The 27182-nt window shown below is 41.4% G+C and overlaps 1 protein-coding gene across 7 annotated transcripts in view; it reads left to right on the top strand.

Annotated features, from left to right (window-relative positions):
- LCOR (ligand dependent nuclear receptor corepressor) overlaps window positions 1-27182 on the top strand; it is a 116623-nt gene extending 89441 nt beyond the window's left edge. For all 7 annotated transcript variants that reach the window (XM_036336464.1, XM_036336467.1, XM_036336462.1 and 4 more), the window contains one exon: window positions 17145-27182. In XM_036336464.1, coding sequence (XP_036192357.1) covers window positions 17145-21474 — 4330 coding nt within the window. In that variant the 3' untranslated portion in view covers window positions 21475-27182. The remainder of the gene's footprint in view (window positions 1-17144) is intronic.

Genomic DNA, 27182 nt, shown 5'->3' with positions numbered 1-27182 from the left:
TTTTATTAAGCATTTCAGGCTTAAGAATTTGGAATTTGAGAGGAGGTGAGGGGAAAATTCCCCAATATGAAAAATTGTGTCAGACCATTTTAGAAAAATAAATCACTAGGAAAATGGGTAGGGATTCTCTCTCCCTTTAAGTCTTCAGGGAATGAGCAGTATTTAGAATCTTTGGCTGAAATTCAAGCCTTTTTACTGTGTAAATTTTTAATATTAATTCACTGACATGCTTTTTACATCAGAGGACTGAAAATGGATCTTAATGTTTTTAAGTTGTGGAAGGGTATATTTCTAAAATGGGGGGTGGGTGATTAACTAGGTTAGTATACCAGCATTAGTACGTTTAAGGAATTTTAGTATGTAATAGCAAAGTGTTTGATTAAAAGTCTAATCCTATCTTGCTAGTCGAAATTAGTTACATTCTGATCTAGGAAAGATATAGTCATTGGGTATTGATATGCTGTGCTGTCAGAAAACCAGACTGAGGTAGAAACCTTTATCTGACGCCCACATGTTGCTTGTTCTGATGGGATGTATACGGACAGCAGCTTACTGCTGCTTCGGGAAGAAATGTATAAACTATACATTTGGAGTATTTGCATATAATTCTTTATAACCTCCACTTTAAACTGTCAGACATTGGTATTTTATCAGTCCACACTGTTGATTAAAACTAATGTTCTTAGGAATCCAACTTGTACACACTGTTTAAAAACCCTCAGGGACAGTTTACACACTATTCTCACTCAATTCAGGTACTTTGATGCTATTCTTAAACCTAACAGTGACTTGTATTTTTCTGTTTTACTTTTATTTCGACGTGCTGGTAGCACATCCTTGATGAATGTCAACTTAAAAACTCAGTTCAGGTATCCAGGTATAACTCAGCCAAACATTTTAAAGCTGCATATAACTCCAGCACACGGTGCCTCACACTCTTATAGTGGCATTCTATATATTCAGTTATTACTACTGAGCAGATAATATGGGGGTTCCTGTTAACAGTGTATTTAAAAAACAAAACAAAATGTGCAAAAATCTATAGCCAGCACATGGAACATACACATAGTTAAACTATATATTTTTAAATGCCACTAAATAACCAGCACAATTAAACAACATTCCTTGCTGCTTCTGAAACTATAACAGATGCAGTTCCTTCTTGATGTGGCTCTTCGTTCTTCACCATACTACTACTAAATTCAAGCGCTGGTCCTTGGGTGTCTGACCTCTACATTCTAGTTTATGCAATGTCTTTAGAGAATTCTGTGCACTGGCCACTGTGATGGAACCATTGGGCCAGGAGTGCTTTGAGTTTATTAGTAGTGATTCTGCCAAAGTTGGTGTTGTAACATGAGTATGTAAATGTCAAAAAATTAGCAGAGGTCTGGGTCTGCCTATCGGCAGACGATTTTGTCAATATATTTTGCAGCCTTGAAGTCCTCAGTGACAAGTTTCTTCTGATGTGAAGTTCTAATTCCAGTGTTTTAGCTCTTTGCATCTTTAATGTTAAGACTTGTCTACTAGAGGTCTTTATTCATTAATATTCCTTTTGTTTTCTGCAGCACTATCTGTGGTTAACAAAATAGATTATTCCTCTGCTTTAATATTTGATATTTTACATCTAAAAGGAATTCTCCACATACAAAACCCACAGTCTTGAAGATAAGGAAAATGGCATCTTTTAAATTTCTAGACGTTCCAAGTGTCACTCAACCAAACAGGAACCCCCTTTACTCTTATGGACCTCATTTCAATATACTGTTTACAGTTTGACGGAATTGTATAATTTAATATTTCTCTTGTACTGTAGTTTATATTTATTTACAGATTTTTTTGTACTGTGTGATTTGAACTTTTTGTTCCTTGCTATGATCAATGTTTATGTAGTAGAGCACTTATGATCACAAATTAAGTTTTTTGGTTTGATTGCACTACATTAAATTTTTTTAATGCAGTTCTGATTTTTGACTGGACTAAAATAAGCTGTGTCTTAATGTATGTGATGAGTACTTAAAACTTTAATCCATGTGACCCCCTTTTTTTTGCATTGTATGTCAAAAGCGCTAGTTCTTTCGTGCATGTGTAAGATTTAATGGTTCCATTGTATTATTTGACCATGACATTTTGGAGAAACATTCCCAGCTGTAATGTTGTGTATGGTAGTTCTCACTGGATGCTAGACTTTTCAAAACCACTATTCTTCTAATAAATTTGTTGTGAAAAACTTTTAAAAGCTTGGTATCTGCTTCTTAAGATTTTAATGCTGTTTGTTTAAAAATCCACAAAGGGGGTGAAATTTTGAAATGTACTATAAATGCACATGGTAATCAATGTCAGTAATTTTCTCTGATAAATTCTTTCGAAATGAAATCTCTTAGATATAGAAGTTGCAGCTTCAAAATCTTGCTTCCATATTTGTATTCAGTACTGCCTTGGAACTTTTAACCTTTATTAATTGGATACTTCCCTGCCTCAGTTTTCTTCATTGAATTATTAACTTAAAAATATTTTCAGCTTAACAAGACCTGTTTGCTATGCTTAGTTTTTCATAATTTTTTTAGCGTAAAACTTTATGTTGAGATTGCTTGTTAAAAGGAATAAAGGTTTGCTAATTGTTTGTTCTTTTCTTGAGACATAAGTATGAAAATATAAGTTAATGAAAGCTATCATAGCAGTTCTGATTCTTGGGAAGGTGCTAGTACAGTATTTCCTTTTACCAGGACAAAGAACAGCATATATAGGGTGGGACAAAAGTAGGTGTACAGTTGTGAGTACGGGAAACAGTTTATTTTTGTATTATTTATTTGTAGTATTTTCCATTCAGACCACTAAACCTACTTTTGCCCCACCCTGTATCTTGCTCAATATTTATGTTGTGGTTTTTAGAAACTAGGTGTATAAAGAAGTTTCATATTATATATATAAATTGACTGGGGCCCGGTGCACGAAATTCATGCATGGGGGGAGGGGCGTCTCTCAGCCCAACCTGTACCCTCTCCAATCTGAGAGCCCTTTCGCAATCTGGGACCTCTGGCTCCTAACTGCTCACTTGCCTGCCTGACCTAACCACTCTGCCTGCCTGATCCCCCTAACTACCCTCCCCTGCTGGCCTGATCCCCCTAACTGCCTTCCCCTGCCGGCCTGGTTGACCCTATTAACTTTTTTTAAAAATCTTAACCCCTTCACACACAATTGTATTTGACTTCCTTATTGGCTTCTCCCTCTCACACAATTTTGCTCTCTCCTTTATGTGACACTTTTTCCTACTGAATCATCATTTATAAACTTTTCTTTCCTCCTTATTTCCTACTTCTGTTCCATCATCTTTCTTCCCATCTTTCTCCTACCCTCCCTCCCTCCCCACATTCCTTCTTTCCTTTATCTTTACCCCTGCCCTCCTTCCCCTTTTCCTTCCTTCCCACCTTAATTTTTTCATTCACTTCCTCCCTCGGACCTGCTTTGCTCCCTCCCCCATTTCTTCCTTCTTCCTATTCTCTTTTTAAGCTCTACCAGTTCCCCTTTAAAACTTCTTCCCTCCCTCTTTCTCTCTCATCCTACCTTTGCCATACATTCTTCTCTACTTACTTCCACTGTTTTAATATCTATCTACCTGCCTAATTATTCACTATCGTTCATCTTTTTTCTTTTCTGACTCCTACTTTTAAAATCTGTGTCCAGTACACAACTATACTTGATTTTCATTATAGCTCCTACAGTTCACTCATACATCCTCTTTCCTTCTGTAACTCTGCTCTACAGACTCCTTTATAAAGTTCTTCCCTCCCTCCTTCCCTTCTTAAAGCTTCTGTGAGGGGGCGGGGTTCAGCCCGGGGTTCAGCCCCGGCCAGCTGTTTGCCACCCCCCTTCCCTAGCCTCCCCACCGCTGTCCTGCTCCCATTCCCTGCCCAGGACGCCCAGCCCAGCAAGGGTGGCAGAGGCCCAGGCAGCCTGGGCACTGCTGCTGCCGCGAAGCAGGAGCGTCTCTGCCCAGAAGGCCTCAGACCGCCCATTACTCCGTCCCGGACCCGTGGGCACCTACCCACCACACCGGGGGCCACGGCCCTCCTCCCATGTCTGGGCAGTGCTCCTGCCCCACCCCTCACCGGGCACAACTACTCCTGCTGCAGTCACCACCCCTTCCTGCGTGCAGCCCCGCGTTTCTTTCACTTTTTCATTCCTGCATCTTTTTCTTGTTCCCTTTCTGTATTTCTGTTTCTCCTCTTGGCTTGTCTACATGTAGGCCTGCCTTCCTCTCCCTCTCCTTTCTTATCTCCTCCTATCGTATCCTATCCTACCCCGGGCCTTGCAGCTGCCTGAGCAGAGGGCGGGGACTCAGCCTGCTGATCTGCTCATGACACGACGCTGTAACAGATAATTTGCATAGTTCTCTATTAGTAGAGAATAGATTCCTGTCGTGAAGTGGATAGGGGAAGAACAGCTGGATTGTAATAATAAAAAGTAGAAATGATATCAATATATTTTAGAAAACTTTTGTCAAGCTCATAATATACATGTAATTAAAAGCGATTTCTGATCATTTCTAATGATATTTTATATTTAAAAAATAATGCTATTGTTGGTAATTGGCCTAGACCAGGGGTGGGCAAACTTTTTGACACGAGGGCCACAATGGGTTCTTAAACTGGACCAGAGGGCCGGAACAAAAGCATGGATGGAGTGTTTGTGTGAACTAATATAAATTCAAAGTAAACATCATTACATAAAAGGGTACGGTCTTTTTTTTTTTTTTTAGTTTTATTCATTTCAAACGGGTGGGATCCAGCCCGCTGGCCGTAGTTTGCCCACGGCTGGCCTAGACTATCTTTTAGTTGATTTTTTTCTTCTTCTTTGACTCTCTAGCTACTTCTGCCTTTTGGGCTGGTATTTATAAAATTGGAAAATAATGCCACATCTTTATAGAACATTTTTCTGGAAAACTAATTATTATTCCTTACTAAATTTCAAAGCTATAACTACTTATTTCTCCTTTTTTGTTTGTAATGTTTTCATTGATTTTGTAGCGAGAGGAAAAGAGAGGGAGAGAGAGAGAGAAACATCGATGAGAGAGAGTCCTCGATTGGCTGCCTCCTGCCTTCCCTGTCCCAGGGATCGGGCCTCCAACCCGGGCATGTGCCCTGACTGGGAATCGAACCAGCAACCTCTTGGATGACATTCAGCCAACTGAGCCGTATCTTGTCATTATCTATTCTAAACTGGTGGCTTGATCGGTGTAATAGGTTTATAATCTAGCATCTCACGAATGAATTTTAGTTCGCTTTTCTTCAAATTGATACTTATCTCTTCAGTTGTTACGACCTTATTTTTAAAAAGGAGTTACTTCTGCTCTGGCTAGGTGGCTCAGTTGGTTGGAGCCGCCTCCTGTGCACCAAAAGGTTGTGAGTTCAATTGCTGAGCAGGGTACATACCTAAATTGTGGGTTCGATCCCTGGTTGGGCACATAAGGCAACCAATGGATGTTTCTCTCACATCAATGTTTCTCTCTCTCTTCATCTCTCTCTCAAAAAAATCAATAAAACATATCCTCCAGTGAGGATTAAAAAAAAAAAAAAAAAAAGGAGTTATTTCTTTTAATCCAGAATTTTCTTCTCTGATTCTCCTGATACTCGAATTATTTCAGGCACCCTTCGTCTTAAAGTACAGGAATTGGGGAAATTGCATCAGGGAAATGGAGTGGAAAAATTGGAAAACGGTATTGCTTTCTGCCATTTTCTGAGTTGTGGAATTATTTTTTCCCAAGGATTGAATTTTTCTCACCGGATATTTGCATTCAAATGTAAAAACATATACCCAAGTCATGTAATGTTAGATTTTGTAGCTGAAAGAAGTGAAAAAAATCCTTTCTTTAATAGAAAATATTCATTAAGTAACATAGTAGATAACCTTTCTTGTATTGAGTGTCCACTTTATCATTATGATAAAATGCTTACCATTTTCCAAATGGTAAGCATTTTAACCCAGAATTTTATCAGATTCAATTTATAAGTTGTTGACTTTTTGTTGTTTTGGGGAGAAGTGGTAGTGAGTATCAGACTGCATTTACAGCTGAAATAGGCTTGTTTTCAGAAGTTTGGAAAAGATGTTCTCAAAACAAGACCTTTTTAAAAGGTTGATCACTATATAATTAATAGTTTAAGCCATGATTTAGTTAGAGTTACTTGGAAAGTAAGCAAAAATAAATCAGAATTTCCAAGTATTAAATCTTGAGTCTGGAGCTTTTTATAGGCATGTAAGAATGCTATGGTTTGTTGACTAGTAGTTTTAGAATGTTAATTGCACTCTTTAGCTTTATTTGACCAGCAATATGAAATGATAAGGGATTATTTGGTACTTGGAATTTCTTTCAACTTGGTATATACTAGAAAGATCACTTAGCTAAGTGTAGAAGTATGGGGATTTGTGCATGCACAGTGTTTAATCATCAAAAGTTTAGCTTTCCAGTGAAATAATTTGGGGGATCTTCTGCCTATTTAATGTGGTTTTAGTTGCACTCTTATCTAATGGGAGCTCTGCACATTTCAAACAGATATTTCGGATCCTAGCTAGCACAGTTCAAGGAGTTCATTCTAGTGTCTACTAAATTGACTTGAGACAGTTTGTCAGGAAAACCTGGCACTGTAACTTTAGCTAGACAGAGATGGATTAAGAAAGTAACCAGAATAGCCATAACCAGTTTGACTCATTGGATAGAGCATCGGCCTGTGGACTGAAGGGTCCCAGGTTCGATTCCGGTCAAGGGCATGTACCTTGGTTGCGGGCACATCCCCAGTGGGGGATGTACAGGAGGCAGCTGATCGATGTTTCTCTCTCATTGATGTTTCTGACTATCCGTTTCCCTTCCTCTCTGTAAAAAATCAATAAAATATTTTTTTTTTTTTAAAAAAAGAAAGTAACCAGAATAGCAAATTCTTATGAGGTGCTAGGAATTGCTGAGTTTGTGTAGACCAGATTTTCAAAATGGGTCAACCAGTTGCAACCTATTGGTTGTAAGATCAATTCTGTGGGTCCTAACCAACATTTTAGAAAGAGAAAAGATCAGAGTACATAAGGATAAATATTATTTCATTAAAAGTTGTGTGTTATACACATACAAAATTGGGATATACATACTGGGTCACTTTATAAAAAGTATTTATTGTTCTGGGTTGCAGTCAAAATCAAATTGCTGTTGAAAGCCATTATGTAAATCATACCTTTCATCCCCGTTTTTCTGATACCTTGGAGAATATACTAGCACACCTCCTGTGTGCTTACAGTAGGACTGTTGGACCTTTAAGATTCCCTCTTCTTTCCCTGCCTCATTGATTTGAATTCATTTTCATTGAAAGTTTCTTCTTTTCCCTTATGATTATGTGTCAAAATATTTCCTCTGCCCTTTTCAATTCCTTTGAAAAGTGTCTTAGGAAAATTATTTTCACTCCATAGTAATTTATTCGGTTAACTTATTCATTAGTTACTTACGCCTGAGCTGAGCTAAGCCCGAAGTTTTAGGCAGTGACGCTCCCTAGTCCTGGACCTAGAGATGGTTCACTATCCAGAGGAGGAGACAGCCAAGTCAACCGTTCCATTCAGCATAAGTGCTATTGAATAAAAGGTGTAAATAAAGCATGAGAGCAGAGAAGTATCTAACAGCCCCGGGGAAGAGGTGCTAAGGAGGATAGAGTGAGAGCAGTAGGAAGCTGATTTTAATCTTTGAGAAGATGGCTGTTCTGGATAATATGAAGCAAAGTCTAAAATGAGGGAAGACTAGTGGCAGGGAGCTTAGAATATAGTATTCTCCGAGGGAAGTCGAATCAGTGTAATTGAACTGGGAGCAAGAGAGGTCATGGAACTAGGGATAAGATTGAGGTATAATAAATACCTAAGTTGAGTATGTATATACCAGTGTGTGTGTGTGTGTACATTTAGTTACATTTTGTTTTCCAATATTCCTGAGTAAAGACTTGAATATTCAGATGATTCTGCTTGGTTCACTCTACTTTAGTACATCTCCAACAGTAGTCTTGAGTGTTTCCAAAGAGAGGTGAATGGGATGGTTATAAAGGACTGTTAATTCTGAGAGCACCCCAGAGAGAATGGTAGATATAAAAGTACTTTGCTTATCCCTATATTTTAAATATATATATATTTAAATATATATATAATATATATAACATATTATATATTATATATATTTATATTTAATAATATATAAAATAATAATATTAATAATAATAATTTATATATTATATATAAATCTGTGTATATATATATCATACATACACACACACACACACACACACACACAGTAGAGGCCCGGTGCACAAAAATTTGTGCACTGGGGGGGAGGGGTCCCTCAGCCCAGCCTATGCCCTCTTGCAGTCTGGGACCCCTCAGAGGATGTCCACCTGCTGGCTTAGGCCCGCTCCCTGGGGGATCAGGCCCAAACTGGCAGTCAGACATCCCTCTGGCAGCCCGGCAGCCCTCAGAGGATGTCCACTTGCCAGTGGGGAGCAGGGCTAAGCTGCAGTCGGACATCCTTAGCGCTGCTGAGGAGGCGGGAGAGGTTCCCAACACCACCGCTGTGCTGGCAGCCCATCAACCTGGCTTGTGGCTGAGCAGAGCACCCCCTGTGGGAGCGCACTGATCACCAGGGGGCAGCTCCTACATTAAGCGTCTTCCCCCTGGTGGTGAGTGTGTGTAATAGTGACCAGTCATTCCCAGTCTTTCTGCTGTTAGGGTCAGTTTGCATATCACCCTTTTATTATATAGGATAGAGGCCTGGTGCACAGGTGGGGGCCGGCTGGTTTGCCCTGAAGGGTGTCCCGGATCAGGGTGGGGGTCCCACTGGGGTGCCTGGCCAGCCTTGGTGAGGGGCTGATGGCTGTTTGCAGTTGGTCACACCCCCTTCAGGGTGGGGGTCCCCACTGGGGTGCCTGGCCAGCCTGGGTGAGGGGCTGATAGCTGTTTGCAGGCTGATCAAGCCCCCCACAGTGGGGACCCTCACTCCATGGGGGTTTGGCCAGCCTGGGTGAGGGGCTGATGGCTGTTTTCAGGCTGGCCACATCCCCTTTAGGGTTGGGGGTCCCCACTGGGGTGCCTGGCCAGTCTGGGTGAGGGGTTGAGGGCCGTTTTCAGGCTGGCCAACCCCCCCCCCCCCCCCCCCCCCAGCAACAGAAGCTCCCAGCCTCTCCTTTTTTTGTTTTTGTTTTTATTCGCTCCAGCTCTTTGGCCATGGTGACTGGAAGCAGGTATCTGGGGTTTATTTACCTTCTATAATTGAAACTTTGTTGCTTTGAGTGGAGCTCAGAGCCAGCTGTGGCAGGCGGGAAGTTGGCTTCCTCCATCATTGGGGCAACCAAGCCTTCTGCTTCCTCCAGCTCTGTGGCTGCCAGCCGCCATCCTGGTTGGGTTAATTTGCATATAGTCACTCTGATTGGCTGGTGGGCATGGCTTAAGGCATAGTGAAGGTATGGTCAATTTGCATGTTTGTCTTTTATTTGTGTGTGTGTGTGTGTGTGTGTGTGTGTGTGTGTGTGTGTGTATCCTCTAACATAAATGAGGTGAATAAATGGGAAATAATATTAAATCTTGAGAAGGTATCCTAGGAATCCTTTTAATGTTTTATGTTTTATAAAGTGGTTCTGGGTCCTTTAATTATAGTTATTTCTTAAAAGTGCCATCATTGTATCAGTTTTAAGTGATTTTACTATATGACAACATGGGTAGAACTTGCCACTTTTAAGGATCATGCCACAGATTAGTATGGTTTCAAGAATGGAGATGAAGAACCTCAAAAAGATCCCATAAAATCATGAAAAATTCAGGATGCTATCAAAATCTGCATATTTAGATATATAATCTGCTAGCTGCCCTAAGAGAAACTAGGAATATTTGACTGTTAAATGTCTTTTTGTTGGTTTATGTTCCCCATGCCTCCTTTAGGTCCCCCTCACCCCCCCTGCATACACACTGCCCTGCAAGGTGGTGGTGTGGGTTTTTGTTTGAGTTTATTTTTATTGTCATCATCATTATTATTTCAAAAGAAGTGCATTCCCGTTGCAATGGGAATCTTGCCTGGACTCTGACTTCTCTCAGTCCCACTCCAGGGAAATTGTGCAGTCCTTGGCCTCTATTAGACCTTGGCAAATGTTTCTTTCCCTCCACCGTCTTTAAAAGAGCATGTGATATGGTGTCTCTTCTCTCGCTTAGAGAGTGAGCACCTCTATATTCTGCTTAAGCAGTGGTATTATTTTAGTCTATCATGGTCCTTGTCCTTTAAATTGGGAATTAAAGGGAAATTTCCCCCAAAGAACAACATAGATTTTTAATCCCCTACCTGGCGCGTGCACACACACACACGCCAGTCTTACTAGCTTGCCATGAGCTCCCATGTAAGCCTGACCTTATGCCAGTTATGCCTTTAACATCCAGATCTCTCTTTAATCTGTTAGGTTCCACTAACTTAGGCAGGCTAGTAATAGATACTCTTTTTCTGTTCAATTCAGCCCTGGGCAGAGGTCTGTCCCCTTTGTCTGAAATCATTATCTTATTTCTTAAAGAATATTTCAGTGTTTTCTAATAATTCTTATAATACTCATTAGATTAATAATTTAGGTACTGAAATTATTACTTAGTTTATATCACTTAGTACTTAGTTATATCACTTAGGGATATCCCACCCCCCCCCCCTCACTTCCAACAACTATAATTTTTTAAATGTATGCCATCTGGTTCAAAATTCCATGTCTTTCACAGCCTCTGAACCCTCCCCCCCAAGGGTAGATGCATTTCCCAGTGTAGGGCAAAGACTTGTCAGCAGACTTATTCAGGCCCTTGAATACATTTAACATTTTTGGTGCTTATTTAAAAGAATCAGAAGTAAGGAATTAGAGAACATAATTTCAGATTACTGTTTGGCAAAAAAAACAAAACACTAAATAACATTTATTGCCTTGAAGAGGGGCTGATGACGCATTTTTATGTTTATGTTTTCTTATATTTAAAGAGAAGACTTAAGCCAAATTTACAGCTCTTGACTTTTGGGGCTACTCTGTCTAATGTATTCTCTAGCTTTCTCTCCCCTTCTCGTTTACTGCAACTACCTTTTCCTGCTACTAAGACTAGCTCCCATCCAAATATCCTTCACTGTCTCTAATGATCTTTTTTAGTCAAGAAGAATATACTTTGGTTATTAATGATGTTAATCTTGCCATCAAGCAGTTTTATTGGTAAAGAACATATATTGACTACCTGAATCTACCAAACCCAAATTCGACTCTTAAAATTGTCGTTTCAGCTCTCTGCCACATCTCTATTTGATCTGTGTTTTACCCTAAATAACATAAGTGTTGATGATCCACCATTTATATTAACCACAGGAATGCTTTCCTCGGGGTAATTTAAGTATTGCATTATTGACAAAGTAGGTGAGTTCTTCTGTGTCTAACCTCTGATCTAGAAAAACATCGCTGAGTAAATCATTAAAGATAGGATTGTGAAATAACATCATTCTTAAACTATGCCTTTCAAAGTTTTTATGAATATTATCTTATCCTTTTACCACACCCTTAAGAATTTGACATGTAAGGTCATGAAGGCCATTACTCACCATAAGAAACTCAAAACTAGTCCAGGTAGTCAGAAATCAAGTTCCCCTCTTCCCACAGCCCTTTCTTCCATTTACCAGATCCTAGAATCTTACTGCTCTTCAGTAGTGGTGGTAAAGTAATTTCTGATTCATAAATAACTCACTTAACTCTTACAGAGAGTCCTGTTGTTGAGCGGAAAAAACATGAACTCAAACAAATGATTTCAAAATCTGTGATGAATTATTCTTATAAAGATCTGATATAGTCAGATGTGAGGGACATGCTGTGGTGTTGACTATAACACTGAACTAAAACATAGGGCTTCCCCTTTGGCTGATTGAGTGAATGGTCTGCGGGACAGAAACTCACCCTCTCTACTTTCCCTGCTTACTGCCTATACCGAGGATTCTACATCAGGGTACATGATACCTTTTGGCTCTACTAAAGGCCCAAGGCTATTGGAAAAATTAAATAACTAGAAGCAAAGGTAAAGACTAACTGTTTAAAACTAGGGCACTACTGGCTAGCACCCATTGTTTAAACATGAAAAAAATTGTGAGAGAATTAAACTTCAGGAATTGAGGTTAATTTTTAAAATTAACATTCAGAGATGAAATTAAAATTCATCTAAAACTATTGAGAATATTTCTAGAGAAATATCAAGGTAGGAATCTGGATAATGCAGAGGCACAGTCAAAAGTGATTTTATTACTATAGTTATAAAGTTAGCTATTATGGAAGGGCCACTGAATGACATGGTTAGTATTAACGTCAAGGTTTTCAGGCCCAGTTGAAGCTACTAGTGGGCTCTGCCTGTGTGTCCAGTTGCCAACCAGGCATCTCAGATTCAGAATCTTAGAAACACTTCCACTCAGTGTGTACAGAACAGAACCCATCAGACACAACGCACCCCACCAATCACCAGCCGCCAGCTCCATTGCCTTTGTTCCTATCTCACTAAATGGTGCTGCCCAGGAAGAAACCCCAGAGGCATCCTTGATGCTCCCTTCTCCCCTCCCTTCTTTCTTGCTAAGAGAAAACCAGAAATGTGGTCCCTATGTACACACATATAGCTTACATCTGCTTGGAAAGCTAAGACAAAGAGACAAATGAGTCAGTAAAAGATACAAATTACAGAATAAGTATACAGGACCCCTCATAATTGCCAATGAATTTTATGAAACCATTATGGCGTAGGATTTCAGGAACACGTGCAGTCACTCCAGGTGGGATCGCTTTGTGGTAGCCAAGGGTGTAACTGGTAAGGAGCATCCTATGGCTTGCTCTGATGACCTGTGGTTCACTAGTACATCAGCCCCGATCCTTTCTACCAAGAAAACATACATGCAAATAACCCTTTGTTGAAGTCTCTTTCTCTCTAGCCAGGTTGCCATTTGCAACTTTAATATTTTTATCTCCTGAGCTTCCCTGAACCATTGCTGTAAATGCCTCTTAAGGCTTGTGTTGCCGGTGTCCGCCTCTCTGGTGCTGTGTTTCAGCATCCAAGTGCTGCACTGCAGTGTTCCAGGTTAGACAGAGTTCAGTGGGTACTAATGCCTTGGTTGTGAAGACACCACCTCCCCTTACTATGACCCTGCAGTTTAGTTCATACCTACCTGTGGTCTGAGCCACATTGCCACAGCCATTGCTTCAGGGTTGGTTGCAAGGCTCTTTGGAATAACTAAATATTGAAGCACTATTAAATTATTGAAATATGCAACAACAGTAGCAGATCCAAGTCTTACAACCTTAAAGGAAGTTAGATCACTTGAGGCTTATTCAGTTTTTTATTTTATGTGAGCATCACTTTAGAAGAAAATACTTCCTCAGTTTTCTTCAGAGCACTCTGTCCTCTTACTGGGCACATGCCTTGATTTAATTAATCTCAGGCGTATTGTTCTGTTCATCCCAAGTGCTACAGCCTGCTTCCAGAGCAATCTCAGGGATAAGTCAGTGTCCCAAAGATTTTCACAAACTTGGTAATGACTATGCTTCTTGAGTTGGGGACAACCATTTCTCTCCAGTTTTTCCTACAATAAGATTCCAGGATATTTCTTTATCTATCTCATACACTGTTACCAACCTTTTTGCCTTCTTTGTGTATTGCTAAAATGCATTTAGAGTACCTTTGATGCATTGAAAAGGTAGAAAATCCCACTTATGTGTAGTCATGTATTCAGAAACATCAGAAACACATCCAAGAACCAAAAACTGAGGGATAAAGGCCTCTGAGCAGTTGAAGTTGTTGTTAGAAAATCCACATACTTTACATATAAAACTATTCCTCAAACCTTCATTTGGAGCCTGTTTATTTTTGCTTACAGTGAGCAGAGGTATTCTATAAAAGGTATGAGCAGGGCTCCTACACGCAGCTTCTATTTGGAACCCAGTAAGAGGAAAGATTTTCATAAAATACAGACTGCCACTGTGGCTTTCCTGTATTTCGGCAGACAAACTCACTCAATTGAGTAGCCCCCAAAACTACCAATGTAGTTCATTTTAGAGTAATAAAAAGCATGACTAACTTTAATAATAGTGTACATGATAATGACCTGAGTCATTAAGATGGACTAAATTGTGTTCAGAGGAGGATATATTTTTTAAGACTTCCATCAAAAAGATTTAAAATTTTTAAAATATTTGATACTTGAAGGGAAAACAGAAAATTCATTTAAATTGGGAATGAACTTGTAAGGAAATGTTAATGGGCATTCCTGATCTCTAAGTTATTTTTACTGAAGCATATTTAATGTGATTGTCTGACAGTGATGATAACTGATATTGGTATAAACTTTGCAGGCTTTTCTTTGTAGAAATTCTGTGTGGTAGATGGGGCAGGTTAACCAAAATGGTAAAGTGTTTTGACCAAGATCACACAACCAGAAGTGGTGACTACTCTCCACTATCTCACAGTGCTATACCCTGTAACAAATACAGGCATACTTCGTTTTATTGCGCTTCACAAATATTGTGCTTTTTTGTTTTTTGTTTTTACCAACTGAAGGCAAGACCCTCCACCAACAAAATGATTAGGACTTGCTATATTGTGACACTTGCTTTATTGTGTTATTTTTATATAAATATAAAAATATATTTATATGCTTGTATTACTAGTATACTGTTGGTACCCAAAGTACCTTCTGGGTGGGGTCCTTCGGCAGGGGCCCTCTGACTGTTCCTCCAGCTGCAAAGTCTGCAGCTGCATGAGGAGTTAAGCTCCTGTGTGCATCTCGTTGAGTCCTAGAGTTGGCATGACTTAATAGTCCCCCACCTGAGGGTGTCATTGGTGTCTCCCCTGTTCTGAGGGAAGGAGGTTATTGCCATTCTTATACAGCAGGAGGAAACTCTTCCTGTTGCCCTTCTAGCCGTTGCCTTTTAAAAACTTTCTCCTGAAGGACAATATATAGAAAGGAAAATACACGTATCATAGGAATACTGCCCAATGAGTTTTTGTAGTTGCGTTTCTTCTTTTTGTTAGAATGTTGCCCCATTGCCACCATGTACTTTAAAGTTTACCATCCCCTACACCTGTGATAATATTTATCTAATAATATTTTTTTGTGGTTTACTCACAATTCCATGATCAGTTTCAAGTTTGAGGTAGGCATTTTCCAAGACATGCCCATCTAACCCGGAGCCTAACGTAGACCCATTCAGATATCCATGGAACTGCTGAAGAAAAGTGCTCTCTTGCTAGTTGTGAACATAAAACACAAGCTAACCTTTTTGCTTGTAAAAGTTTTAACAACAGATTTCACCAATAGTTTCTTGATTTCATTTCGTTTGGTATTTAGACGTGTGTCAGCAACTTTTCACCACTTGGTCCTAAAATCTCCCTGAGTCAGGAACAGAGAAACTAAAATGGAGACCTGCTTTTGGTGCTTTGTGCTTTATGTTCATTATCTAATATCTCACAACAATCCTTTGAAATACTGATATTCAGGTGCAATTTACCGACGAAGAAACCAAGTTCAGAAAGGTTAATTTGCCCCAGATTCTGTAAATAGTAAATGTCAGAGTGAGAAGTAGAATGTAAGTTTTTCAGATTCCACAATCTGTGCTCTTTTCAATAAAACCCTACTGCTTCAGAGGCCAGAGGAGGATGGGGAAGTAGGAGGCTGGCGTAGGTTGGCTAGGGTAAGCCTTCCTATAAGGCACCTCATGGCTGGGAGATAATGTCACAGATTGAAGAAAAGAAGAGTTACCTTGGAGATGTTATCAAACAACATCTGTTCAGCACATTTATTAAGCTGCCCTCAGTGCTCTGCCATGTTACATACAGAGTCAGATAATAGGCTCCTGAAGAAATGTAATCTAGAGAGAGAGCGATTGAGAGATTGAATAAAACTCCAGAGCATTGGAGCACTCCAGCTGCATGGGCTTAGTAAGACCCAGACATCCAGGAACACTGAGCCGCTCTTGCAAACTCTTGGCTGTCTAGCCAGGAATTGCCTTTAGCCTGTTTTGAACCTTGTATGGTCCTTTCCTGCTGCCCCCACTGTCCAGGTTAAACTCTAAGAATTGTCCCGGATGACTTATAAAGTGTGAAAGGGGTTCTTTAATGTAAAATGACTTCCCTGTGGATTATTATAAATGGTTATTGAAGGTCTAAGACAGGGGTGGGCAAACTTTTTGACTCGAGGGCCACAATGGGTTCTTAAACTGGACCGGAGGGCCGGAACAAAAGCATGGATGGAGTGTTTGTGTGAACTAATATAAATTCAAAGTAAACATCATTACATAAAAGGGTACGGTCTTTTTTTTTTAGTTTTATTCATTTCAAATGGGCCAGGCCATAGTTTGCCCACTGCTGGTCTAAGACAATGCCACAGTTGGGGTTTGACTAAAGACATAATACCGTCTTGCACTGACAAAGCCCTACAGCTTACAATGTCATTTCACATCTGTTTTCTCACTTAGAGGCCAGGAATCAGGAATGGCTTGTCATTCCATTTTTCAATGTGTATGAAATGTGAAATTACTGATCTCAGTTCATCCATGCCCCAGGAAAGGGGTAGAGGGTTCCTGCATTATTATTTGCAGAATTAGAAAGTCTAGCCAATTGGTCATGCTGAGAAACCATATTAAAACTATAATTTCTCAAAGTATTTCTACACCAAGATTTGTAATGTAATGTACCTGAATTTTTGTCAGTTTTGTGGACTTATAAAGCAATAATTACTTAACAGTAGTACCCAGATCTAAAACAAAAGTATATATTGACTAATGAGTTAATAATGTGACCAAAATTTAATTTTTTGAAAAAAGATTTATTTTCAATATTTCTTCTTTAGAAGATAAAAATTATTTGTGAATGATCACTTAAAAAAGTATGAAGGATGTTGTCACTAAAAATTGAGAGTAGAACAGCCTTATACTTAATTAGTTAAAGATTGATTTATTGAAGCAAAAGTATATAGGCATTTAGAAGGAGTTTTGGCTACAATGTTCACTCTCTTTACAACATGAGTAACATCTGGTGAATTTCAAAATGTAAAAATGGTTCTTTGGAGAATGACCATTCTAATTCCTTCTTTCTCTTTGTCTATCTAGTGAGAACGCAACAGAGGCAATAGCAGTAGATTCTAACAATCAGTCGAAGTCCCCCCTGGAGAAGTTTATGGTCAAATTGTGCACTCATCATCAGAAGCAGTTCATTCGTGTTCTGAACGATCTGTACACCGAATCTCAGCCAGACACCGAGGACCTACAACATTCTGATTCTGGAACAATGGATGCATCCACTTGCAATGCTGGCTGTGCCCAGCTAGGCACCAGACATAAGGAAAATGATGCTCTGTGTCTCGATATGAAGTCTCCTCATTCTGTAGATTTGATAGACTCATCAGGCTCTCACAGTCCTCTACCCTTGGCAGAAAAGGCCCTGAAGGAGCCTCCTCCTGAGACGAACTCTGTAGATGGAAGAGAGAATGCCTTGACTAATGTACAGAAAGATCTCTCTGAACTTCCAACCACTAAACCTAATTCTGGGAGTTCAACGGATAGTTCCACTCTGGGATACCTTAGTACATCTAATTCTTCCCCGTTCAACCTCCATCACACCTCTGAGAGCGTGGAGGGGCAAACCACTGGACAGGAGCAAGACACAAATGTGAAAGTATGTGAGGATGGTAAAGACCATATGCAGAGTTCAGCTTTAGTAGAAAGTCTGGTTGCAGGAAAATCGGCAACTGAGACTAGTGAGGAGAACAGCACCTGTATTGTTTCTCAAAGACATTCATTCAGAGCTTTATCAGAAGAGGCTTGGGACTCGGGGTTTACAGGGAATTCATCTAGAACTGCTGACAAAGAGAATACTTTACAATGTAGCTCCAGAATGCCTTTGCGCCAGGATTTAGAGGCAAGTGAACAAGATTCAAGGCCAAAGCAAGAGAACCATCTTCACTCACTAGGAAGAAATAAGGTGGGTTACCATTTGCATCCCAGCGATAAGGGCCAGTATGATCATTCCAAAGATGGTTGGTTAGCCCCCAGCCCCATGCCAGCTGTGCACAAAGCATCCAATGGACACTCTCGAACCAAGATGTTATCAGCCTCCATCAAGACAGCTCGGAAGAGTAAAAGGGCATCAGGGCTGAGGATAAATGATTATGATAACCAATGTGATGTCGTTTATATCAGTCAGCCAATAACAGAATGCCACTTTGAGAATCAGAGATCGATGTTGTCTTCTCGGAAAACAGCTAGAAAAAGTACTCGAGGATACTTTTTCAATGGTGATTGTTGCGAGCTGCCGACTGTTCGCACACTGGCCAGAAACTTACACTCCCAAGAAAAACCAAGCTGCTCGACACTGGCATCAGAGGCAGTGGTCACTCCCAAACAGACCCTCATCATTTCAGCCCCGAGACCTACGGTGGATGTGCAGCTTCCCAGAGAGGACAACGCTGAAGAGCCTAGTGAAGAAATAACCTCCCCTAAGGAAGGAGACAGCGATGTTTCATCTGAGAAGAAATCTCAAGAGCCTGAGGTTTGCCCCACAGTGAACCAATCCAATCCAACCAGCTCCCCAAGGTCAGAGGAAGCAACAGCCTCCAGCCTGGCATGGCCTCTCCCAGCTCACCTTCCGGAAGAGGCCATGCCCGAAGGCAGCTCCATGGTTGCAGCTCCCACAGCAGGTGGGATAGCTTCCCCTGAACGAGACCAATGCCCAGCTGAACTGCCTGATGCAAAGGGGACAAGTGAACCTGAAGACTGTCCCCTGGTTCCCTCTACTGAGATCTTTTCTGAGGGAGACAGAGCAGATGTTGTGTCTAGGCCTAGTTCTTCTCCTAAAACAGTCAGAAGGGCAGAAAGTCCTCTGTGCTCAGAAAATCAAAGTGCCCCCGTGAGCTTGGAGCCTCCTGCAAGCCTGGGAAAGGCTGAGGATGAACAAAGCATCAGTACTGAGACTGAGACTGAAGTTGCCCAGGAGCTGGATTCTGACCCACTCTCGAAGGAAAGCAGCACTTTGACTAAGAAAAACCCCAGTGACATTGAGGAAAGTAAGGCAGCAAGTAGTACAGGAAAATTAGAGGAAGAAGGTGATGATAGAAAACATCCTTCAGAAAAAGATATGTGTGAACAAACCATTGACTCACCTGAAGAGAACTCGGACAAGAAGAAAAAGGGTAAAAAATGTCCTGAGGCCTCAGATAGGTGCCTAAGAAGTCAACTTTCAGATTCGTCCTCTGCCGATAAGGACCTAAGAAATCAAAGCTCAGATTCTTCCTCTGCTTGCCCTGAGGTCAAGGTTTCTAAAAATCCTGGTGCAGAATGTTCTGAAAAAGAAGAGTACCCTGGTGGAACAACACCGGAGGGCTTTCTGACCGAGGGTCTCCACCCAAAAGCTATGGATGACACCGAAAACCCATATGTCAATGAAAATCCCTCTGAGAAGGATGCTGAGCAGGAGGGCGAAGAAGGTGGGATCATCACTAGGCAGACTTTTAAAAACATGCTGGCAAAAGAGGCCAAAAAAGACGAAGGAGATATTTTCCCCAACAGTGATCCTATTACCACAGTTGGCCAGCCCCTGCCTGGAGAGAGACTGGAAATCTATGTCCAGTCTAAGTTAGGTGAGAAAAATGCCTGTGACCTCTTAGAAAGTGTTCCATGTCCTTTCCCAGAGCAGTCAGAAGAAAAGCCAGGACCTGTTCCTGCACAAGACGTGGAGGAGGTTGTCAGTGAGATGGACAGTGCGAACGCCCTGCATAAAGGTGATGATCATGATGAGCCATCCATCGTGCTCGCGTTGTCAAGCAGTGGAAGTGATGATGATGCTGGGCCCTCAAAATGGGTACCAAGGCTCACGAGACAGACGTCTTCGAACTACAACCTAAGACATGCTCATTCTCTGGACTCCTTGGATACCACAAAAATGACTTCAGAAAAGGAAGCAGCACAAGAAAACCCAGTACCCAAGGACGATGAAGCTTCAGAGAGTGGAGATCCCATAGATGAGGATGATGGGGAAGCAGTGGTCGACGACCAGCCCAAGTTTATGGAATGGTGTGCCGAGGAGGAAAACCAAGAGCTCATCGCCAACTTCAATGCCCAATACATGAAAGTTCAGAAAGGCTGGATCCAGCTGGAGAAAGAAGGCCAGCCAACACCAAGAGCAAGGAACAGGTCGGATAAGCTGAAGGAGATTTGGAAAAGCAAGAAAAGGTCACGGAAATGTAAGGGTCCACTGGAAGCTCAAAAATTTTCTCCTGTTCAGATGCTGTTTATGACAAACTTTAAATTATCTAATGTTTGTAAATGGTTCTTAGAGACAACTGAAACCCGGTCTCTGGTCATTGTGAAGAAGCTCAACACTCGTCTTCCGGGAGACACACCTCCTGTCAAGCATCCTCTTCAGAAGTACTCACCTTCCAGCCTGTACCCCAGCTCACTGCAGGCCGAACGCTTGAAAAAACACTTGAAGAAATTTCCCGGAGCTACTCCTGCAAAGAACAACTGGAAAATGCAGAAGCTCTGGGCCAAATTTCGCGAGAATCCTGACCAAGTGGAGCCAGAGAATAGCAGTGACGTCAACCGTGGCCCCAGTTCTGAAGACAGAAAAGAGGAAGTCAAGGAAGGTAGAAATAGCCATCCTTCTACGAGCTCACCTACTCCAGCCAGTACCCGGATCCTTAGAAAGTATTCCAATATTCGAGGAAAGCTCAGAGCTCAGCAGCGCTTGATCAAGAACGAGAAAAAGGAAAGCCCTTTTGGTCTGGCTGTGGAAGGTAAACAGAGTTGTAAAAGTGTGTGCATCCACCCTCTGATGTCCCCCAGGCATGCCCTGCAGGTGGATGCCTACGGGTTTCCCATTAAACCCAAGCGTGCTGATGGGACAAAGGGAAGGAAAGGGAAGCAGATGTCTGAAATCTTGCCGAAAGCAGAAGTTCAGAATAAACGCAAGAGGACCGAAGGTGGCAGCACTCAGGACAGAAAGGACAAGGGACCGGTGATGAAAGCCAGCAAAGAAAAACGTATCGATGGAGCCACCAAAACCCCTGCCGCCAAGAAGCCAGCTGCAAGGGATAGAGTCAGCCACCTGCCCAAAAAGACATCTTTGAAAGAAAATAAAGTGAAGATCCCTAAAAAGTCCTCTGGGAAGAGCTGCCCTCCCTTCAGGAAAGAAAAAGAGAACACAAACAAAAGACCTACCCAGTCCCCCGCCTCAGAGACAGTGACTAAACCTGCAAAGCAAAAAGGTGCAAATGAATCCTCTTCAAGGCCACAGAAAGCCGCCAACAGAAAGCAGAACAGTGGAAAGGCTGGGGCCAGACCCTTGATGAAAACCCCGGAGAACAGTGCAGCCCAGAGAAAGCGAAAGCTGAAGGCAAAGCTGGACTCTTCCCACAACAAACGGCAGCGGCTGGACGCAAAGTGATCCGAGGGGTGGCAGCCAAGAGTAAAACTGTTCTATAGAAGGAACCCTTTATTTTGCATTAACTGAATCCGCTTTTCTAAGCTTATCAAGCCTTTCAAACCTGCAGTTAATGGAGAACACCACAATTTAAGATGCCAGAAAATGCATCTCAGGTGGAGAAGGAAGCTTGCAGTCTTTCTCCGAGGCTGAGTAAGGGAAGTTATATATTATATTCTGGTTGTTCCTTGGGTTTTAAACTTGGAACCAAGCAGTTGTAGTTTTTAAAAGTACAGTGCCTTATTTATCCCTTTTGTGTTTAAAATTTACAAAAGCTAAAAAGCTGATCTATGTGATAAAGGCTTGTATTTTATACTTGATGCACAAGCACTTGTACTGTAGCCGAGAAGACCACCGTCATGCACATAAAGTAGCTTTCCAGCAGCTCCCTGCAGTCTGTACGTGAGCAGATGCTCCTCTCTACAACCCCAGCAGTGAACTTCCCTCTCTGTCTGGTTTGTCTGTTTAAATGATATTTGAAAGCTAAACCAAATCATTTTTATGGTATGTGGAGAATGCAGAGGGCATTTATAATTGTTGTAAAAGATTAGTATTTCTGTTACCCCTTTTTTAAAAATCATATTCATTGTAGGCCACTCCTACCTTTGATCTTTTGTCATTTGAAAAAAAAATGGATTCTAAATTATGTGCCCATGAGACAAAAGGTATGTTACCAGGTATTGATTTTGGTTTATGACCTCTAAAAATTATTTGCAATACTTGTCCTTACCATCATTTTCATTTTGGGCCTTGAGCTTGCTAGCACTCTAACAAAGTTCCCCCACCCCCGCTTATAGCTGTAATTTGCCAATTAGGATGAAAGTGACTATGCTAATTTTCTTTTTTACCCTGAGTACTTCCATATTCAAAAAGAGCCAAAATGTTATTTCCAGTAGTAGAAAAGTTTAAGAGTGTGTGTGCATGTGCATTTGGGTACATTTGCCTCTGGCTATTGGCCACAAATGTCTCCTAACCCCAGTTCCACAGTAAATTCTTTCTTCCCCATGCTCTGTGCTAGGGGATTCGTGAACTGGGTGCCAAGGCTTTCTGTGAACATCCTGCAAACCATTCTGGCACTGGGCTCAGAAAGGTCAAAAGAGCACAGAGTTATGTAAAGGCCACAGCAGACTTGCAGTTGGAGGAAGCAGCTCCAGTATCTTATAGTGGCCCCACATGGCCTGCACCCGAGCTAATGTTATGTGGAAGTACAAGTTTAGAATGGGGTCCATTCTGATTGGTTAGCACCGTACTCATAGTTCATGCTTGTAGTATCACTCCTGCCTTGGCCATGTCAGGCTCAAAAGTGAGAGCTGCAGTATTTGTAATTGATCATGTTTGCCTTTCCCGGGTGAAGCCTCAAATGGGTGCATTGGCTTTACCTTGGTGCCTATGACATTGCTCCATTATGACACCGTGTGTACTCAACATTTCCATTGGGCCATTCTGTAAAAAGGCTTAGTTGTTAAAGCCTCAACCAGTTTCTCAAACATGCTCTGTCACCAACACAGGCTTAAAAGGACAGCTGCTGCTCTGTCCTTTCTATTAAAAATTGTTCCATTTAGATTGTTTCAGACCAGTTTAGATAAACCCAGATGGACTTTTTTTATGCTTTAGTTTGTTTAGATTATGATAAAACAGGCCTTCTATCCAATCTGTAAAAGGCTTGCTGTATATGTACAATGAAAACTTCTGATGATTGGATAGGCCTGGAAAAAAGCATTTGATTCATGGGAAATGGAGAGTTGTATTGAATTTCATAGATAGTGAAGCCTATCTTCAGTGAAGCCGTGATTTTTTTTCCTAATGTCTCCTCTATCCCATAAGTCTCAATTTTTTTTATATATATATCTTTGACTATGGCCAATGAAGAGCTACCTATGTTAATGAAACTGCTGAGTGTGTATGTTGGCAACCCTTTCTCAGCATTAAGTTGCACAAAAGCATTAATATGTTTTGAGTAAGTTCGCTTAATCTTTAAAAGTGGTTTTAAAGTTTAAAAAAATCTTTATGTAGAGTCGTCACTGGATATTGTTTTTGTGGTGACTTATAGCTGAGGTTTGCCGATGTCAGGTGTGCGGATTCCTGTACATGCGTTCAAGATGCCCCCTTAGCTGCACATAGACGACCTTGGAAGGGTGCTTGCATTATGTTAGAGAGAGGTGTGAGGCAGTAGGTGGGTGGAACTATTCCAGTTCCAGATTTATAATTCATTCCATTACTTTTCTACATTCTTTTTCTTTTGTAAAAGTTCACTTCAAGATAATAGCCTTCTCTCCCATTCTAAAAAGCATTTGAGAAAAGTTATCAATGTGTGTGTATGTATTTATTTATACACTTAATGCAGTGGATCATCTTTAAAATCAACTTACACTATAGTAGTGACTACACTTAAATAGACTGGGATTCTGCATAATTATGAGATTAAAAGTTTAGAATTATTTTTGTATTTGTTGAATCTTGTTTTTGCTGATTCAGTTAATTTTGGAGAGAAAGAAAGAAAGAAAGAAAGAAAGAAAGAAAGAAAGAAAGAAAGAAAGAAAGAAAGGGAATTAATTAATTTGAGGACTGTCTCCAGAAGGCCTTTTTACACTTAAAGCCGATGCTGTCCCCAGATACCTCCAAGCCCAGGCTTTGATATTGACTCAAGTCTCCCCTTGTCCCCCCTCTCTTGCAAAGACCTCCTTCTCATAGCCATCGCCACAGTATGGCTTGCCACCAGATGGCTTGTCCCACATTCTAGATTCCAGATCAGAAGGAAATTCTGCTTCTGGGCCTGAGCTCAGTGAAGTGATTGTCCTAATGGAGCCCCAGTGGATGCCCAGAGACCACTGATAGTATCTCTTAGCTTTGGGGGAAGCACCACTGAAGCTCCACCCAGAGCTGGGTCCTCTTCTGCAGACACATCTTCCGTCCTGTGAGGCTCCCTGGGCCTGGGAGGACGCCCTGAGCCTCACCCCCGCACTTCCTCAGGCATGTAGTGCAGCAGGAAGGCCGTGCTCCTTGGTTCTGCTCTTGAGCTTTCCTAGATAGGAATGTGATTAGCATCTGTTCATCTGCAGTTGCTGGCCCCTTCGATCCCTTAGGTAGCCAGTTCTGTTGTGTCTGTATTTCATTAAAGACTTCTACATGGGCCTTACCTTAAAGAAATAATCGTGAGCTGTGGCTTCCATGCCTCATTGCTGCTGAGGTGATGTAGATAGAGAGGTGCAGTTAGTCATCCCTCCACATATGCGGTACTTTTCATGAATTCTCTACACATCACACACTCGGGGCAGTGAATCTCTCCCTGTTCAGACAGGTCATCAAAAAAACACTTCCAGGCAGTTACTTTGAATTGAATTTGGGGTCTCTGTCCTGCCTTGTGATGGATTCTGTGGTGAGGGCGGGAGTTGTCACTCATGAGGGGCAGCGTTCCTGTTGATGAGTGGAGCTAAGAGCCTGGTAGGAAAGGACTGCTGTGTGATGCAGGCTGGCAAGGCTCTGGTGTCACCATCCACAGGCTGGTGTTGTCATCGTCCCTGGGACGGGGCTGGCATTTCCCAAGATGCTGGCCCAGGAGCCACACCCAATCCTTTCGGTTTTAAGGCTCTCTGTTGGCTTAGAAACAACTTATCAAGTCTGCAGAACGTGGGCTGGTTCCTCTTTTGTAAATAAAAGTTTATTGGAACAAAGCTACGCCCATTTGTGTCTGGGTTGTCTGCAGCTGCATTCCAGCAGAGTTGAGGAGCTGCAACAGAGACCATGTGACCTACACAGCCTGAAATACTTACTGTCTGGACCTTTAAGAAAAAGTTTGCCAGCCTTGCTTGAGAAAATAATCCTTTTTCAGGAACAACCTTCCCTGATGTATCTTCTCCTTTCTTCTGCCTCTTTCCCTCTGTCCACTTCTTTCCTGCTCCTCCTTATCTTACCTCAACTTTATTCTTCCTTTACATTTTTAAATTTCTTCTTGCAACAGAAGAGACAGGTTACATCATTGCTTTAGCACATTGAATACCATCTCCTGAAACTTGAGCTACCTTAGCCTCATATCTTCCTTCTTAGAATCACCCATCACAGTAACCAAAACGAGACGGCCTATAGAGTCAGCCTGTGAGCAAATAGGAATTCTAAAATTATGAGGCCTGGGCCTCTCATTTCACTTTTTTTTCCAATCCTCATCCCAGGATATCCTTTCCGATGATCCTTAGAGAGAAAGTCAGAGAGGAGGTGGTCAGATAGAGAAACATCGATCTCACATCAACTGATTGCCTCCCACACACACAACCTGGGCCAGGGATCAAACCTGCAATCAAGGTATGGGCCCTTGACCAGGAATCGAACCTGCAACCCTTGGGTCTTGTGGGCTGATGCTCTAACCACTGAGATAAACCGGCCAGGGCTCATTTCACTATCATAGACCTGACACCAGCCTCACTTCTTATTTATTTTTAAAGTAAGTCAAGATTTTATTTCTTTCCAAATTCGTTGAGACTGCATAAGTTGATGTTCAGTTTTCTGAACCTCACATTCATATGGAAAAAGTCTTCACAGAGGGGAAACAAAGTCCAATCACAAACCCAAAGCATTGTTGATTATGTAATATTTTGGGCCAGCTTCTAGGAAAATAAAACTATTGGCACTGATTTTCCCCCCCAATCCCATACTCTTCTTTCAAATTAATTTTATTAAAGACAAGCCAACAAATAAAAAATGTGAGTAAGAAATCATGTTTATTATGTACATCATATCGTGGTTAGTATTCCCTGTGCATGTCATCAGGGGGGGGAAATAAAAAGATATTTGTATTTAAAACAGCAGAATTGGGAAGCCTTTGAGACAGCTATTAATATAATTCATCCCTTGAGCCTGGCTAGGCTCAGTGGTTGAGCATCAACTATGAACCAGGAAGTCATGGTTAGATTCCTGATCCGGGCACATGCCCAGGTTGTGGGCTCAGTCCCCAGTGCAGGGCGTGCGAGAGGCAGCTGATTAATGATTCTTTCTCATCACTGATGTTTCTATCTCTCCTCTCCCTCCCTCTCTGAAATCAATAAAAATATATTTAAAAATGTATATATAATTCTTCCCTTGAAACATCAAAATATACTACTCTGTTCTACAGTAGATGGATTGGAAAACTTTGATGGTCTGACTTCTTTAATAATAAGTCATATTCAGGTCGAAAACCAGAGCTCTGGTGCTACTTCAGGCTCAGAGCTTTGTCAGGCTGTGCTGGGGACTGGGAACCACCGTGGGCACTTGGCAGAGGGTATCCTTGCTCATGCTTTTGTCTTTGGAATTGAGCTGAAGTTGGTCTGGTCCATTACCATCCCTCTGTCTGATCTTCCTTTTCTCAGTGCTAGTGGTTGACTCTCTGAATTTCAGAGCCATCTGTTGCTCCATCCTTCAGTTCTGTTCGTCTGCTGAGCACAATGACACACAGGCCCTCTTGCCTTTCGGGGACCATTCCATTTAACACAAGGAACTCAGTAGGTGAGCCATGTGAAGTGTGGGCTTCCCATTAAAAGAAACAACTACACACTCATGGTTGTATAATATGCCAGAGATTGGAAGAGTGCATTTTGCTTTTTTTAAAATGGTTATTTAAAAAATATATTAATGCCCTAGCTGGTTTGGCTCAGTGGATAGAGCATTGGCCTGCAGACCGAAGGATCTGGGTTTGGTTCCGG

Source organism: Myotis myotis, unplaced genomic scaffold, assembly GCF_014108235.1.
Source record: "Myotis myotis isolate mMyoMyo1 unplaced genomic scaffold, mMyoMyo1.p scaffold_m19_p_15, whole genome shotgun sequence".
Taxonomy (NCBI): Eukaryota; Metazoa; Chordata; class Mammalia; order Chiroptera; family Vespertilionidae; genus Myotis; species Myotis myotis.
This window is presented reverse-complemented; position numbering and strand designations above follow the sequence as displayed.